The 17,863-nt window shown below is 36.1% G+C and overlaps 1 protein-coding gene across 1 annotated transcript in view; it reads left to right on the top strand.

Annotated features, from left to right (window-relative positions):
* TEX11 (testis expressed 11) overlaps nt 1-17,863 on the top strand; it is a gene marked incomplete at both ends in the record, with an annotated part of 405,993 nt that overhangs the window by 175,082 nt on the left and 213,048 nt on the right. The window contains 2 exons of the mRNA XM_084259198.1: nt 6,886-6,940; nt 13,738-13,833. Coding sequence (XP_084115324.1) covers nt 6,886-6,940; nt 13,738-13,833 — 151 coding nt within the window. The remainder of the gene's footprint in view (nt 1-6,885; nt 6,941-13,737; nt 13,834-17,863) is intronic.

Raw genomic sequence — 17,863 nt, 5'->3', positions numbered from 1 at the left:
ACAAGTGATGTTTAACATTTTTTCATAAGCCTGTTGGCCATTTGCATTTCCTCTTCAGAGAAGTTTCTTTTTAGCTCTTCTGCCCATTTTTTGACTGGGTTATTTTCTTTGTTGTTGTTGAGTCTCATCAGCTCTTTGCAGATTTTTGTGATCAGTCCTTTATCATTAGTATTGGGTGCAAAAATGTTCTCCCAGTTGGTGGGGTTTCTCTTTGTTTTTGTTATTGTCTCTTTTGCTGTGCAGAAGCTCTTTAATTTGATGTAGTCCCAGCTGTTTATCTTTGCCTTCACTATCACTGCTTTGGGTGATGTGTCTGTAAAGATGTCTTTGATATGCAAATCACGTAGTGTTTCACCTATATTTCCTTCTATGTATTTTATGGTTTCAGGTCTTATGTCTAGTTCTTTAATCCATTTTGAGTTGATTTTTGTGTGTGGTGCGAGGTAGTGGTCAAGCTTCATTCTTTTGCATGTAACAACCCAGTTTTCCCAGCACCATTTATTGAACAAACTTTCTTTGCTCCAATGCATAGTCTTTGCTCCTTTGTCAAAGATTAGTTGACCATAAATCTGTGGGTTTATTTCTGGATTTTCTATTCGATTCCATTGGTCTGTATGTCTGTTCTTGTTCCAATACCATGCAGTTTTGATGATTATGGCTTTGTAGCATAGTTTGAAGTCTGGGGGTGTGATGCCTCCATTTCCTTCTTTTTTTTTTCAGTAGAGCTTTGGCTATTCGGGGTTTTTTGTGATTCCATATGAATTTCATCAATAATTGTTCTATTTCTTTGAAGAATGACATTGAAATTTTGATTGGAATAGCATTGAATCTGTAGATTGCTTTTGGTAGGATGGCCATTTTAATAATGGTTATTCTTCCAATCCATGAGCAGGGGATGTCTTTCCATTTCTTTGTGTCTTCTTCTATTTCTTTTAACAGTGTTTTATAATTTTCTTTGTATAGGTCCTTTACCTCTTTTGTTAGATTTATTCCCAAATATTTGATTTTTTTTGTTTCGATAATAAAAGGGATTTTTTTTTTTATTTCTTCTTCTTCAGATTTATTGTTTGTGTATAGGAAGGCTACTGACTTTCGCGTGTTGATTTTGTATCCTGCCACTTTACTGAATTGATTTACAAGTTGAATTAGTTTTTCTGTGGAGTTTTTGGGGTTCTCTATTTATATTATCATATCATCTGCAAATAGTGATAGTTTGACTTCTTCTTTTCCTATTTGGATTCCTTGTATGTCTTTCTCTTGTCTTATTGCTCTGGCTAGGACTTCCAGTATTATATTGAAAAGCAGTGGTGAGAGTGGACATCCTTGTCTTGTTCCAGATCTTAATGGAATTGCTTTCAGCTTTTCACCATTGAGGATGATACTGGCTGTTGGCTTGTCATAGATGGCCTTTATGATGTTGAGGTATGTTCCTTGTATCCCAAGAATTTCAAAGGCTTTTATCATGAATGGGTGTTGCACTTTGTCGAAAGCTTTCTCAGCATCTATTGATATTATCATATGGTTTTTATATTTCTTTTTGTTGATGTGTTGGATAACGTTGATTGATTTTCGGATGTTAAACCATCCTTGTGTCCCTGGAATGAATCCTACTTGGTCGTGGTGAATTATCTTATGGATACATTGTTGGATTCTGATAGCTAAAATTTTATTGAGGATTTTTGCATCAGTGTTCATTAGGGAGATTGGCCTGTAGTTTTCCTTTTTTGTGTTGTCCTTATTCGGTTTTGGTATTAGTGTAATGTATCTTTATATTTAAAGTGGTTTTCTTCTAGACAACATATAGTTGTGACAAGTTTTTTGATCCAATCTGACAATCTGTTTTTTCATTGGTACATTTAGCTCTTTGGAATTAAAAGTGATTATTGATACAGTTGAATTAATATCTACCATGTTCATTTTTCCATATATTTTAAATATTATGCATACAAAAACTGCCGGGGATTGAACTCGTGTTGTAGTGGCTGCGAATAGTTTCATAATGCTGTGTTTAACCCCTTGCGCCACCAGGGAGACCCTCGTTTTTTTCCTATTGCCTTCCAATCTTTCTGCCTTTTGTAGATTTAGTTGAATATTTTATGAATCCATTTGTACTTTCTTAGCATATCGCTTATACTTTTAAAAAACATATTAAGTGGTTATACTAGAGTTTGCAATATATATCTACAACTAAACCAAGTCTGTTATCAAATAACACTGGACAACCTTACATGTAATACCAAAATTCCTCCCTCCCTCCCCTTGTGTCATTGCTGGCATTTATTTCATTTTATGTAGAGGAGACACACACACATATGTATATATATGTTTAATAAATCTGATAGGTGTATGCATAAGATAAATAAATAGAGGTATACTAATTGAATGCACTGTTGCTACTATTATTATGAACAGGCTGTTTAATTATAAGTAAGAAAAAGTTTTACTTTCTCATTCCTTCTTTGATGTTCTTCCTTATTTTATGTAGATCTGATTTTCTGACATATTTCTGTTCTAAGGAATTTCTTTTAACATTTATTTTAAGGTGGGTGTAATTGCAACAAATACCCTCAATTTTTGTTTGTCTTAAGAAATAGTTCTCCTTTATTTTTGAATGATATTTTTGTGGGGTACAGAATTCTAGGTTGATGGTATTTTTTCCTCAGCATTTTAAATATTTCACTCTATTGTGTGGTTTCTGAGAAGCTGGGTACAGTTGTTATCTTTGGGGCATTATAGATAAGTTCGCTTTTCCTTGGGACTGTTTATTTTTTTTTTTTTCGTTATTTTCTGTAATTTGAAAAAATGCTATGCTTTGGTTTAGACTTTTATTTTTGGTATTATCTTACTTGGTGTTCTCTGAGTTTTCTGTGGCTGTTATCAGACATTAATTTTGGGAAATTCTTAGCCATTTATTATTTTAAATATTTCTTCTGTTTCTTTCTCTCTTTTTTCTTCTAGTATTTCTATTAACCTTACATTACACCTATTATAGTTGTTGCCACAATCCTTGGATATTTTGTTTGTTTTTTCAGTTTTTATTCTCCTTGGCTTATTCATTTTCAAGGATTCTAGATTCAAAGACTATAGCTCATAGGTTCTTTTCTCAGCCATGTCCAGAGTATTAAAAAACCCATTAAAGACATTCTTCATTTTTGTTAAAGTTTTTATTTTTAATCTGTAGTATTCCTTCTTGGTCTTTCTTAGGATTTCTGTCCTGCTTACACTCATGATCTGGTTTTGGATGCTGTGTGTTTTATCCATTAATTACCTTAACATGCTAATTATAGTTATTTAAAATTTTCAGTTTGTCAGTTCTTTTTTTTTTTTTTTTCAGTTTGTCAATTCTATCATCCCTGTCATGTCTGGTTCTGATGCTAACTCTCTCTCTTCAAATTGTGAATTATGCTTTTTGGTATGCCTTCTAAGGTTTTTTTTTTTAATGTAGGCATGGTATAAAAGTAATGTGTAAGGGGTAGTAATGTGGTGATTAAGTGTGGTGGGAGGGGAGGATTTCTGTTGTAATAGGACTAGTTCTCAGTCTTTTAGTGAGCTTATGCCTTTGAATTGTGAACTTCACAGGCGTTTCTCATTTATTTTTCTCCACCCTCAGATGGTACAGAATGGCTAATATCAGCTAGGGTTGAGGTGGAGTATTTCTGTTCCCCAGATCAGTTAGGCTCTGATGATATCCCAGAAGGTTAGGCTCTGGTTAGCCACTTTCCCTTAGAGGAAGGACGTCTTGTTAACAGAACTGATTGCCCTGGGATATTTCAAAGTAGTTCCTTTTTACCTCCTCCTTTCAAAGTCCTAGGGACTTTTCTCTGGTATTTATTGTGGCAATCTGGTTGAGCTCCTGAATTAAGTTGACAATATTGTGTATGCTCCACTATGGCTATGTTCCCCTGGAGTTTTTAACTCTCAGACTTGTTGTCCAAGGCTCAGACGTAGTCTCTAGCAATCTGTCAATTACAGTTCCTGCCCTGGCACTGGTTCTCCTGCTAGTTTCTCCTCACAAATCTCTCCTCATAAATCTCTTTTGTGATAAGTTGCAACTTCTTTCCAAACTTGGAGGAAGTGGTTTTTGCTGTGTCCTCTACTCTTACATGTAGCCAGGAAGAATTGTGGGTTTTTATTCTGTTTATCTTTGTATTTGCCATTAGGATGGAAGATGACTTCAAAGTTTCTTAGATGTGGAAGTGTGATTTGATTTTTAAGCTTGACTTCCTTACTGTAACCCCTTGGATCAGAGTAGCTAACTTTCAGTCTGTGTTTGGTCAGAGTGTCCGCTTAAATCCTCGAACTACTCAGATTCAAGTTTCTCTCTGCTTCTGAGTAGGTGCAGCTTAGTACATGTGCATAGCTTTCTGTATCCCCAACAATGAATGTGACCCCAAGATTGTTCTTGGTTGTCCTTTTCACTCTTTCTGTTAAACTTCTGGCTGTTCTGCTTATTGCTACTACTACCATGGAGCTACTGGCTCCCTCTCAGTTATACACCAGCAAGATCTCCATTGTTTTTGACAATGCCCTCAGGCAGGAACTTCTCCCTACTCTATTCCAAATAGTCAATCCCCTCAGGTACTCTCAGTTTCCCCTTGGGCTGAACCCTCTTTGCCTCAATACTGTAGTTGGGGGTAGGAGCATTGCATGCTTCTTCTGTAGTGGCTCCCCTCCTGAATAAGTGGATGCTGGGAATATGGTAGCCCCTAGTCTTCTTAGAATGTCCTTCTGGCATGGAATCTCAACCCAATGAAGTAGCCTGCAGAAGGCTATCAGGATCTCATTATTCTTGACCTGTTACACCTTGTGTAGAACCCCTAACTTAAGAGTGAAAATGGGTGAGAAAAGAAGACCCAGTCTTTTCATTGTGCTTTCCTAGAATAGTACTTCCCCAATATAGACCTGTGGCAGATAGGCGAGACTAGCAGCCTGCCTGGCCCAAGGTGAAACCGTAGACTAGGATTAGAAGCTGGAGGGAGAGGGAATTTCCACCTTGCTGACAGCATTTATCTGGAGTATCTTCCATCACATGGAGCTGGTGTGGATAGAAGCTGATCAGAAATGTCACAGATTCAACATTCTTAGTAAGATTTAGTTGATTTTTTTTTTAAATAAGTGTTTTTCTATTTGCTATATGACCTTAGGACAATTTCCAGAGACTTTAAATGGTTGTATGTTTTAATGAATTCTTTCACTAGGGATAGAATCCAAGGGCTCCTTATAACAATGATACCGGAATTGTCAGGCCTAGTCTCCCAGCCAGGAACAGATCCCAGGCTGCAGGGCAGCGCTGAGTCCCAGCCGCTAGACCCCCACGGGTTGGTGTCTCACAAAGCCGCAGCAGGAACTTCGCAGACAGTCAGGCAAGCAAGCGAGAAGAGGCAGGTTTGTTTAGAGAAGGAAAAAGTTTACTGAGGAGAAAAAGAGCAGAAATAAAGTGGGACTCCCAGGCCAGGGAACCAGGCCTGGGAGGGACAAGGAAGCCAAAGTGGCGTCGTGTCTCAGGGAATATATACCTTTTTTCCCTCATTATTCTAAAGCTCTACCAGTCTCTCTGTGATTGGTTAGTTCTCAGCTGTCTCACTTAATTTGCTACTGAGTGGGGGATCTTCACATTCCTTATCTAACAGCTTTCTCTTTCCCCATTTGTTGCATCTTTATCTTTATGGCCCAGTCCTCTGGATGGGCATCCCTGCATTGAAGTTAAACAGCTGCCCTTCTTAGTTGTCCATAAATTAAACCACTCTCCCATTTCTCCAATCTCTGCCTCCCTTTACCACCTGAAGGAAACCAGGACCAGCTTTAACAATGTTGTCTTTGGTCCTGAGATATTTGTTTTTCCTAGTGGAATTGGTTACATTCCCTTGGTTGTCCTTATCTCTGAAGCCTCCCTAAATTCTTCAGAGGTCCCCTCCTGCACTGTCCCTAAAACTGCATAATTCCTAGCTTGCCCTGTGTCTCAACAACATTGCAGAAGTCCCAGTACTCACTGGTTATTTAAAAAACTGGATGTAAAAGGTTTAATCTACCAAAGGATGCCTGTATGAGCTAGGGCTTATATTGACTTGGCAACGTTATGTCCTTGCTAGCAAGCTGAAAACTCAGTTCATTAGTTCTGGGTCTTTCAGAGAATTTTTTTAGGGAATATTTCAAAATAATGTGTTCGATTTAGGTTTTTTGACACTCTCCCTTGGACTATCAGTTTTACGGTGTGTGATCTACTTTACTTTTTAAGTTTTAAAACTCTGAAGTTCATATTAATATAATTTTGGTTATCAGAATATCCCATAGATAATATGGTTTGTTAATTAAAGCAGGAAACTGAAAGTCAAATGTCTCTCTACTCCCCAACCTCCCACTCTCATTTTTAATGCTAATCTAGGAAATATTAGAAACCTCTTAACTGGTAATTGGTTCATTCAACTGCAAAATGGAACTAATAGTTCCTTACAAGGGTATTGTGAGGCTTAATATAGTTAAAGCATTTGTTTCTGTGAAAAACCCTGTATTTGTTTTACTGTTATATTTTCATTTATTAGACTTTAAAATGTACCTATTAAATTAGAGTTTGTATACATATAAAAACCAGTTTAATGCAACACACATACATATACAAAAACACACAGCCAAATGGAAAAGCACAATAACTAAATTATAGTGTTGATTTATTGGATAGATCTTGAGGAAATTGTGGTTTTCCATAATTAGAAACTGTTACTACAATTGATTTTCATATATTAATTGGTTAATCTGTTGTAATACAAACTAGAAAACTTGGAATAAAGGATAATTATACCATGTCTTCTCAACAGTATGTACTCTTGAAAAAAATATATAATTTGAAAAGAATATTTTATATATGTTTTTTCCTTCTTTTGATGATAGCCAAAGTTATGATATTGGGAAGATGGATAAGAATTCTGTTGGACCAGAAATGCTGGTAAGGACCCTGTTAAATATTGTAGAAGCAAGTTGAAAGTATATAGTTTATGCTATTTTTATAGTAAAATTATAGTAGTCTAATTCCTCATTTGCATGTAGATCATCCATTTAATATCTCAGTGGATTTTTTTTTGTAAAATTGATATATCATCTGCCTTCCATGCGGATTTTTGTGTCCATGAGTTAATATAAGTAAAGTGCTTAGAACAGTGTTTGACTATGCAAATTTTAGCTTTTATTATTGCATATTAAAAATTTCAGGTTTTCCCCTAGCTACCCAGATAAAACATGCTTGATTTGAAAGTTAATTTTTTAATATTTTGTCAAGCAAAATGTGATTATATAAATACTTCTGGTGTAAATCTAACATATGCCCATAGCAGAATGGAATTTTTTTTTACAATATACCAATTAAAACATAACTGAACACCTACATGTATCTAGCAATGTGATAGATGGGGAAGTAAGTAAAAGAGAAGTATAAAATGTGGCCTCTACCTTTAAAAAATTGTTTTAATGATAAAATATATACAAGTGAATATAGTGGAATATCATTCAGCTTTCAAAAGAAAGGAAATGCTAACACATGCTACAAGATAGATGAAAGTTAATGACATTTTATATTAAGTGAAACAAACTATCTATAAAAGGAAAAATATAGTATAGTTTCACTTAAAATGAGACAGCTTGAATAGTCAAATTCATAGAGACAGAAAGTAAGATAGTGGCTGCAGGGGTTTGGAGGGAGGGATAAATGAGAAATTATTGTTTAATGGGTATAGGGTTTCAATTTTGCGAGATATAAGGGGTTCTGGAAATGTATGGTAGTGAAGGATGTGCAATAATATGAGTGTACTTAATAGTGATAAACCATACATTTAAAAGTTAAGTGTAATTAAAAAATGGTTGATAGGGCCTCCCCGGTGGCGCAGAGGTTAAGCGCTGGGTTGCGAAGCTGCCTGCTGCCTCTGCGGTGCTGGTTCAATCCCCGGCTACTCCCGGCCATCGGAGGAGGGTCCCACATGGCGCGCAGACCTCTCCTGCCGCCCGCTGCTCCCCTCAGCAGTGTACTTCGGTCCTTCTGCCTGCTCTGCTCTCCGCTCTGGCTCTGGTGAATTCTCTCACCCTCCCGCGCTTCTGACTGTACCCAGTGCTTGTATAAATAAATAAATAAATCTTAAAAAAAAGGTTGATAGTTAATTTTATGTGTATTTTATCATAATTAAAATAATAGAAAAATTGCAATAGTGTCATAATAGAATAGATGAACTATAGTAATTGCATCTATATGGATGTCTTCACATATAATGTTGAATAAACAAAGCAAGGTACAAAGTAGTACACACTCTACAGTTTCATAAATGTAGATGCCAGAAACGGGTAAAGCGAATACTTGGAGTTGGAAGTCAAGTAATTGGTGACCTTTGTTTGGAATAATGTTTGAAAAGAGGCCTGAGTTGGGCCTGCTTTATTAATGTTGTTTCTTGATTTCCATGTTGTTAATGTACATGTGTTTACTTTGTGAAAATTCAAAGCTGTACTCTTAAGATTGTTGAGGTTTTAGTATGTACTTCATACTTCAATTAAAATTTCAAAAATTGGTAAAAACTGGTATAGTGAAACAATTTGAGAAAAATAAGTAATAAACAGTGTGGTCTGATCTGAAGTATGTAGGATAGTATGCAGTAAAGGGGAATACAAGGTTGACTTGAATTATTGAAGAAGCCTTCTGGTGGGAGAAAGGGCTTGAAAAATAGAAGGGGTCCATACACTTAGAAAGAGGGAAGAAGGGATACCAGATAAGGGATCTAGATGAAAAGATATCTGGAGGAGGAAATGAGGATGGAAAATAGGATCTAAGTGTGATTGAGATGTAATATTCTTTTTTTTTTTTTTCTTTTTTTAAATAAATTTTATTGTTATATTCCCCATACAATTGCAGCCCCCCCATTCTGACCCCAATCCCTCCCCTCCCGCCCCCCTAAAAGTGTCTCTGGTTCATAGTTTTTTGTTGATTTTGATTTTCACTATCTTATAGTTATTCATTTTCCTGGTCCCTTATTTAAGTTTTCTAGATTCCTGCTATGAGTGAGACCATCCGGTATTTTTCTTTTTCTTTTTGGCTTATTTCGCTGAGCATGATCCCTTCCAGCGCCATCCATGTTGCTGCAAATTGCATGTGTTTATCTTTTTTGAATGCTGAGTAATATTCCATGGTATATATGTACCACATCTTCTTGATCCAGTCATCTATTTTTGGGCATTTGGGTTGTTTCCAAAGCTTAGCTATTGTAAACAGTGCTGCTATAAACATAGGGGTGCAGGTGTTCTTTGGAATTGATGTTTCTGTGTCCTTTGGGTAAATACCTAGGAGTGGAATTGCTGGATCATATGGAAGCTCTATGTTTAGTAGGTCCAGAAATCTCCACACAGCTTTCCACAGTGGTTGGACCAGTTTGCACTCCCACCAACAGTGCAGAAGAGTTCCTTTTTCTCCACACCCTCGCCAACATTTGTTGTTGCTAGTTTTTTTAATATGTGCCATTCTCACTGGTGTAAGATGGTATCTCATGGTAGTTTTGATTTGCATTTCCCTGATGACAAGTGATGTTGAACATTTTTTCATATGCCTGTTGGCCATTTGCATTTCCTCTTCAGAGAAGTTTCTTTTAAGCTCTTCTGCCCATTTTTTGACTGGATTATTTTCTTTGTTGTTGTTGAGTCTCATCAGCTCTTTGCAGATTTTTGTGATCAGTCCTTTATCATTAGTGTTGGGTGCAAAAATGTTCTCCCAGTTGGTGGGGTTTCTCTTTGTTTTTGTTATTGTCTCTTTTGCTGTGCAAAAGCTCTTTAATTTGATGTAGTCCCAGCTGTTTATCTTTGCCTTCACTATCACTGCTTTGGGTGATGTGTCTGTAAAGATGTCTTTGATGTGCAAATCACGTAGTGTTTCGCCTATATTTCCTTCTATATATTTTATGGTTTCAGGTCTTATGTCTAGTTCTTTAATCCATTTTGAGTTGATTTTTGTGTATGGTGTGAGGTGGTGGTCAAGCTTCATTCTTTTGCATGTAGCGACCCAGTTTTCCCAGCACCATTTATTGAACAAACTTTCTTTGCTCCAATGCATAGTCTTTGCTCCTTTGTCAAAGATTAGTTGACCATAAACCTGTGGGTTTATTTCTGGATTTTCTATTCGATTCCATTGGTCTGTATGTCTGTTCTTGTTCCAATACCATGCAGTTTTGATGATTATGGCTTTGTAGTATAGTTTGAAGTCTGGGAGTGTGATGCCTCCATTCCCTTCTTTTTTTTTTCAGGAGAGCTTTGGCTATTCGGGGTTTTTTGTGATTCCATATGAATTTCATCAATAATTGTTCTATTTCTTTGAAGAATGACATTGAAATTTTGATTGGAATAGCATTGAATCTGTATATTGCTTTTGGAAGGATGGCCATTTTAATAATGTTTATTCTTCCAATCCATGAGCAGGGGATGTCTCTCCATTTCTTTGTGTCTTCTTCTATTTCTTTTAACAGTGTTTTATAGTTTTCTTTGTATAGGTCCTTTACCTCTTTTGTTAGATTTATTCCCAAATATTTGATTTTTTTTGTTTCAATAACAAAAGGGATGGTCTTTTTGATTTCTTCTTCTTCAGATTTATTGTTTGTGTATAGGAAGGCTACTGACTTTTGCGTGTTGATTTTGTATCCTGCCACTTTACTGAACTGATTGATGAGTTGAATTAGCTTTTCTGTGGAGTTTTTGGGGTTCTCTATATATAATATCATATCGTCTGCAAATAGTGATAGTTTGACTTCTTCTTTTCCTATTTGGATTCCTTGGATGTCTTTCTCTTGTCTTATTGCCCTGGCTAGGACTTCCAGTATTATATTGAAAAGCAATGGTGAGAGTGGACATCCTTGTCTTGTTCCAGATCTTAATGGAATTGCTTTCAGCTTTTCACCATTGAGAATGATACTGGCTGTTGGCTTGTCATAGATGGCCTTTATGATGTTGAGGTATGTTCCTTGTATCCCAAGAATTTCAAGGGCTTTTATCATGAATGGGTGTTGCACTTTGTCGAAAGCTTTCTCAGCATCTATTGATATTATCATATGGTTTTTATATTTCTTTTTGTTGATGTGTTGGATAACGTTGATTGATTTTCGGATGTTAAACCATCCTTGTGCCCCTGGAATGAATCCAACTTGGTCGTGGTGAATTATCTTATGGATACATTGTTGGATTCTGATAGCTAAAATTTTATTGAGGATTTTTGCATCAGTGTTCATTAGGGAGATTGGCCTGTAGTTTTCCTTTTTTGTGTTGTCCTTGTTCGATTTTGGTATTAGTGTAATGTTGGCTTCATAAAACGTGTTTGGTATTGTCCCTTCCTTCTCAATTTTTTGGAAGAGTTTGTGAAGGATAGGCACTAATTCGTCTCTGAATGTTTGGTAGAATTCATTTGTAAATCCATCAGGTCCTGGGCTTTTGTTTTTGGGGAGGTTTTTTATTACCATTTCAATTTCGCTAATTGTAATTGGTCTGTTTAGGTGTTCTATTTCTTCTTTATCTAGCTTTGGGTGATTGTAGAGTTGTAGGAATTTGTCCATCTCCTCTAGATTGTTGAACTTGTTTCCATATAACTGTTCATAGTAGTTACTGATTATTCTTTTGATTTCTGCTGTGTCCGTTGTGATTTCTCCTCTTTCATTGATGATCCTGTTTATTTGTGCTTTCTCCCTTTTTTCCTTTGTGAGCCTGGCTAGGGGTTTGTCTATTTTATTGATTTTTTCAAAGAACCAGCTCTTGGTTTCATTGATCTTTTGGATTGTTTTTTTAGTTTCAATTTCATTTATTTCTGCTTTGGTTTTTATTATTTCTTTTCTTCTACTGGTTTTGGGGTTTTTTTGTTGTTCTTTTTCTAGATCTTTGAGCTTCGAGATTAGGTTGTTTCTTTGCGTTCTTTCTTGTTTCTTGATGTGAGCTTCTATTGCTATATATTTTCCTCTTATTACTGCTTTTGCTGCATCCCATACATTTAGGATATTGGTGTCCTCCTTGTCGTTCAGAGATGTAATATTCTTATTGCAAATTATGGAGAGGTAAGATTATGAAGTAGTTTTTCTTTCATGTTAGCAGTACTTTACTGAGATGTAATTTATACAGCCATATACTGTATAACGATATTTTGGTCAACTATGGAACACATGCATATGATAGTTGACCCTATATATTAGGTATATAGTAGGCCATACTATCCAGATTTGTGTAAATAAATCTGTTGTTTGCATTCTTAAGTTGTAAATCTTAAGTGTACAGTCTGATGAATTTTAATATATCTATGTAATCTCACTACTACAATACAGCTCAAGATACAAAAAATCCCATCACTCTCAAAAGTTCCCTTGACACCTTCCAGTAATAGTCATTCCTGCCCCCCAAGATAAAACCACTATTTTGACTTCAATTGTTACAGGTTATTTTCAGCTTTTCTTGAATTTTGTATAAATGGAATCATACAGTGTATATACTGTTTTATATCTCAATTATTTTATTATTTTTTTTATTATAAATCTTTTATTTATTTATTTAATTATGAAAGCACTGGTTACAGTCAAAGCACTGGAGGGTGAGAGAATTTACCAGAACCAGAGCGGGGAGCAGAGCGGGCAGAAGGACCTAAGTACACTGCTGAGGGGAGCAGCGGGCGGCAGGAGAGGTCTGCGCGCCATGTGGGACCCTCCTCTGGTGGCCGGGGAGCAGCCGGGGATCGAACCGGCGCTGCAGAGGCTGTGGGCAGCTTCGCAACCCAGCGCTCAACCGCTGCGCCACTGGGGAGGCCCTATCTCAATTATTTTAACATAATCATTTTGAAATTCATACATTTTGTTTCATCTTTCTGATTATTTGGCCCTTTTATAAAATACCTGTAGTCTTTCTTAGAGTTGCCATATTTATTCCATAAATGTCCTCTGGAGAAGTTGAAAGTTGCTGCACACAAATAATAATGATATTCAGTACATTATATGCATTTTATTAGTTCCACCTTAGTTTCTGAATTAAAAAGATACGAAATATAACAATCTAAATGTCATTTCTCTAGATTCACAGAATCCTAATGTGCTTAACATATATATGTATGTATGTATGAATGTTATGTTATATATATTTAGAGGAAAGTTATTCATTGAAATAGGACTCCATCTTGCAAAATGTGAATCTGTAGTTAAATGTGTCCATGCTGATGAGAATCATTTCCCTTATCAGTGCGAACCTGGTAGAGAAACTGACTAAATTCAGCAATACTTCATTCATTTTAAAATTGGGTTGGGAGAAATCTTCTTGTAGGAAAGTATATTTGTTCTTACTAAAATGATGCTATGTATGACACCAATTGGTTAGTCTCAACTAGTCTGTGAAATCTTTGAGAGGGGTTATGTCTTTCTAGTTAACTCTTGATGGAAGCCTGATATAGTGCTATCTATACATTAGGTGGCAAGATGATTAAATATTGCCGTGACTTATTTTCCTTATTTTTAAAGTGGGGGTGAGAAAGTACTTTAATGTCAAAACACTTATAAGAAAATAATTAAATTTAAATAATCTATTACTAGAAATTTTTGGACAGCATTTTGTATGGATAGCAAAAAGACAAAATCCCAAGACGATGTGGTTATTTAAGGAAATGCTTTTTCATAATGATGGCTGTCACTGTGTGCTAGTCAGCTATTGTATTGCAATTTAACCCTCAGCTGTGTGCTTTTTTTTTTTTTTTACTTTTAATTATAGGCTAGAGTTCTACGGTTACTAGCCAGCACTTATTTGGATTGGGATGACAGACAATATTATGAAAAGGCTCTCAGCACTATAAACCTAGCAAATAAGGTATAAAAGATTTTTGTGTTTTAATGTTAACTTAATGAAATTTTCAAAACTTTGATTTACATTCTGAATTCCAGTTTAGACATTTGCTTCAGTATTCCTTGTTTTCTTAAACACCAGATTGGTATAGTCTTTTCTTTAGCACCCACACAGAATAATCTTATTTGACTACAGATACTTTAAAAAAAAATTCTTTCTCATGAAAGAAAAGATTCTGTCTACTGTGCGTTTTTAGGATAAAGAGGGAAATGATGGTAAAATAAGCAGATAATGGTATCTAGTTTTAAAAACAATTTCATGTTCATATGTACATAACACATTCATTTACACTCCTGGACAAGGAACATTGATAGGTTGATGAATGTTTAATAAGAGATTCAGTTAGGGTCAATGTGTTAACTAAGACAGTTACATATATTGATACATTTTAGAATGATATATATTTTTAAGATTAGAAACACGAAAATGAATGGTTCAATTAGCTAGAATATTAACTTGCTCAAACAGATCATTTACTTGAATTATATTTTCCTGAAATTTGTGTCATGGGGATATGTATTTTTTTAAAGATTTATTTATTTATACAAGAACTGGGGTACAGGCCAGAGGTGCGGGAGGGTGAGAGAGTTCACTAGCAATGGAGCGGGAAGCAGAACAGGCAGATGACCAAAAACACTGCTGAGGGGAGCAGCGGGCGAGACAGGAGAGGTCTGCCACACCATGTGGGTATCTCCCTGGCTGTGCGGGAATCGAACCCGCATTGCAGAGGGTGCCGCGCAGACAGCTTCACAGTGCTGCGCTCAACCCACTGCTCCACCGGGGAAGCCCGGGATGGGGATATTTAATGCCAAAATCCTTCTTTAATATTATGTTTTTTAAATTTAATAATAATAATAAATATGGACATTTTCAAAAGTTGCATGCTTTTTTTGCCAGTTGCAGAGTTGCAAATGATGCATCAGGACAGTTGAGGTTGCATATTAATTATATGGCTTCTTGCCAGCATGTCTATGTTCACTGGATGCACAGGTTACAGTTTTTATTTTTGTTTTCATTTTTTTAAAATAAATTTTATTTTTATATTCCCCATACAATTGCAACCCCCCCATTCTGACCCCAATCCCTCCCCTCCCGCCCCTCACCCCCCAAAAAGTGTCTCTGGTTCATAATGTTTTGTTTATTTGGATTTTCACTTTCTTATAGTTATTCATTTTCCTGGTCCCTTATTTAAGTTCTCTACATTCCTGCTATGAGTGAGATCATCCGGTATTTTTCTTTTTCTTTCTGGCTTATTTCGCTGAGCATGATCCCTTCCAGCACCATCCATGTTGCTGCAAATTGCATGTGTTTATCTTTTTTGAATGCTGAGTAATATTCCATGATGTATATGTACCACATCTTCTTGATCCAGTCATCTATTTTTGGGCATTTGGGTTGTTTCCAAAGCTTAGCTATTGTAAACAGTGCTGTTATAAACATAGGGATGCAGGTGCTCTTTGGAATTGATGTTTCTGTGTCCTTTGGGTAAATCCCTAGGAGTGGAATTGCTGGATCATATGGAAGCTCTATGTTCAGTAGGTGCAGAAATCTCCACACAGCTCTCCATAGTGGTTGGACCAGTTTGCACTCCCACCAACAGTGCAGAAGAGTTCCTTTTTCTCCACAGCCTCGCCAACATTGGTTGTTGCTAGTTTTTTTAATATGTGCCATTCTCACTGGTGTAAGATGGTATCTCATGGTAGTTTTGATTTGCATTTCCCTGATTACAAGTGATGTTGAACATTTTTTCATATGTCTGTTGGCCATTTGCATTTCCTCTTCAGAGAAGTTTCTTTTTAGCTCTTCTGCCCATGATTTGACTGGATTATTTTCTTTGTTGTTGTTGAGTCTCACCAGCTCTTTGCAGATTTTTGTGATCAGTCCTTCATCATTAGTGTTGTGTGCAAAAATGTTCTCCCAGTTGGTGGGGTTTCTCTTTGTTTTTGTTATTGTCTCTTTTGCTGTGCAGAAGCTCTTAAATTTGATGTAGTCCCAGCTGTTTATCTTTGCCTTCACTATCAGTGCTTTGGGTGATGTGTCTGTAAAGATGTCTTTGATGTGCAAATCACGTAGTGTTTTGCCTATATTTCCTTCTATGTATTTTATGGTTTCAGGTCTTATGCCTAGTTCTTTAATCCATTTTGAGTTGATTTTTGTGTGTGGTGCGAGGTAGTGGTCAAGCTTCATTCTTTTGCATGCAGCGACCCAGTTTTCACAGCACCATTTATTGAACAAACTTTCTTTGCTCCAATGCATAGTCTTTGCTCCTTTGTCAAAGATTAGTTGACCATAAATCTGTGGGTTTATTTCTGGATTTTCTATTCGATTCCATTGGTCTGTATGTCTGTTCTTGTTCCAATACCATGCAGTTTTGATGATTATGGCTTTGTAGCATAGTTTGAAGTCTGGGACTGTGATGCCTCCATTCCCTTCTTTTTTTTTTCAGGAGAGCTTTGGCTATTCGGGGTTTTTTGTGATTCCATATGAATTTCATCAATAATTGTTCTATTTCTTTGAAGAATGACATTGAAATTTTGATTGGAATAGCATTGAATCTGTAGATTGCTTTTGGTAGGATGGCCATTTTAATAATGTTTATTCTTCCAATCCATGAGCAGGGGATGTCTTTCCATTTCTTTGTGTCTTCTTCTATTTCTTTTAACAGTGTTTTATAGTTTTCTTTGTATAGGTCCTTTACCTCTTTTGTTAGATTTATTCCCAAATACTTGGGTTTTTTTGTTTCAATAATAAAAGGGATTTTTTTTTTATTTCTTCTTCTTCAGATTTATTGTTTGTGTATAGGAAGGCTACTGACTTTTGCGTGTTGATTTTGTATCCTGCCACTTTACTGAACTGATTGATGAGTTGAATTAGTTTTTCTGTGGAGTTTTTGGGGTTCTCTATGTATATTATCATATCATCAGCAAATAGTGATAGTTTGACTTCTTCTTTTCCTATTTGGATTCCTTGTATGTCTTTCTCTTGTCTTATTGCTCTGGCTAGGACTTCCAGTATTATATTGAAAAGCAGTGGTGAAAGTGGACATCCTTGTCTTGTTCCAGATATTAATGGAAATGCTTTCAAGTTTTCACCATTGAGAATGATACTGGCTGTTGGCTTGTCATAGATGGCCTTTATGATGTTGAGGTATGTTCCTTGTATCCCAAGAATTTCAACGGCTTTTATCATGAATGCGTGTTGCACTTTGTCGAAAGCTTTCTCAGCATCTATTGATATTATCATATGGTTTTTATATTTCTTTTTGTTGATGTGTTGGATAACTTTGATTGATTTTCGGATGTTAAACCATCCTTGTGTCCCTGGAATCAATCCTACTTGGTCGTGGCGAATTATCTTATGGATACATTGTTGGATTCTGATAGCTAAAATTTTATTGAGGATTTTTGCATCAGTGTTCATTAGGGAGATTGGCCTGTAGTTTTCCTTTTTTGTGTTGTCCTTGTTCGGTTTTGGTATTAGTGTAATGTTGGCTTCATAGAACGTGTTTGGTATTGTCCCTTCCTTCTCAATTTGTTGGAAGAGTTTGTGAAGGATAGGCACTAATTCGTCTCTGAATGTTTGGTAGAATTCATTTGTAAATCCATCAGGTCCTGGGCTTTTGTTTTTGGGGAGGTTTTTGATTACCATTTCAATTTCGCTGCTTGTAATTGGTCTGTTTACGTGTTCTATTTCTTCTTTATCTAGCTTTGGGTGATTGTAGAGTTGTAGGAATTTGTCCATCTCCTCTAGATTGTTGAACTTGTTTCCATATAACTGTTCATAGTAGTTACTGGTTATTCTTTTGATTTCTGCTGTGTCCGTTGTGATTTCTCCTCTTTCATTTGCGATCCTGTTTATTTGTGCTTTCTCCCTTTTTCCTTTGTGAGCCTGGCTAGGGGGTTGTCTATTTTATTGATTTTTTCGAAGAACCAGCTCTTGGTTTCATTGATCTTTTGGATTGTTTTTTTAGTTTCTATTTCATTTATTTCTGCTT

Source organism: Talpa europaea (genome assembly GCF_964194135.1).
Source record: "Talpa europaea genome assembly, chromosome: X".
Taxonomy (NCBI): Eukaryota; Metazoa; Chordata; class Mammalia; order Eulipotyphla; family Talpidae; genus Talpa; species Talpa europaea.
The sequence above is the reverse complement of the archived record's forward strand: the minus strand, read 5'-3'. Positions and strand labels throughout refer to the sequence as shown.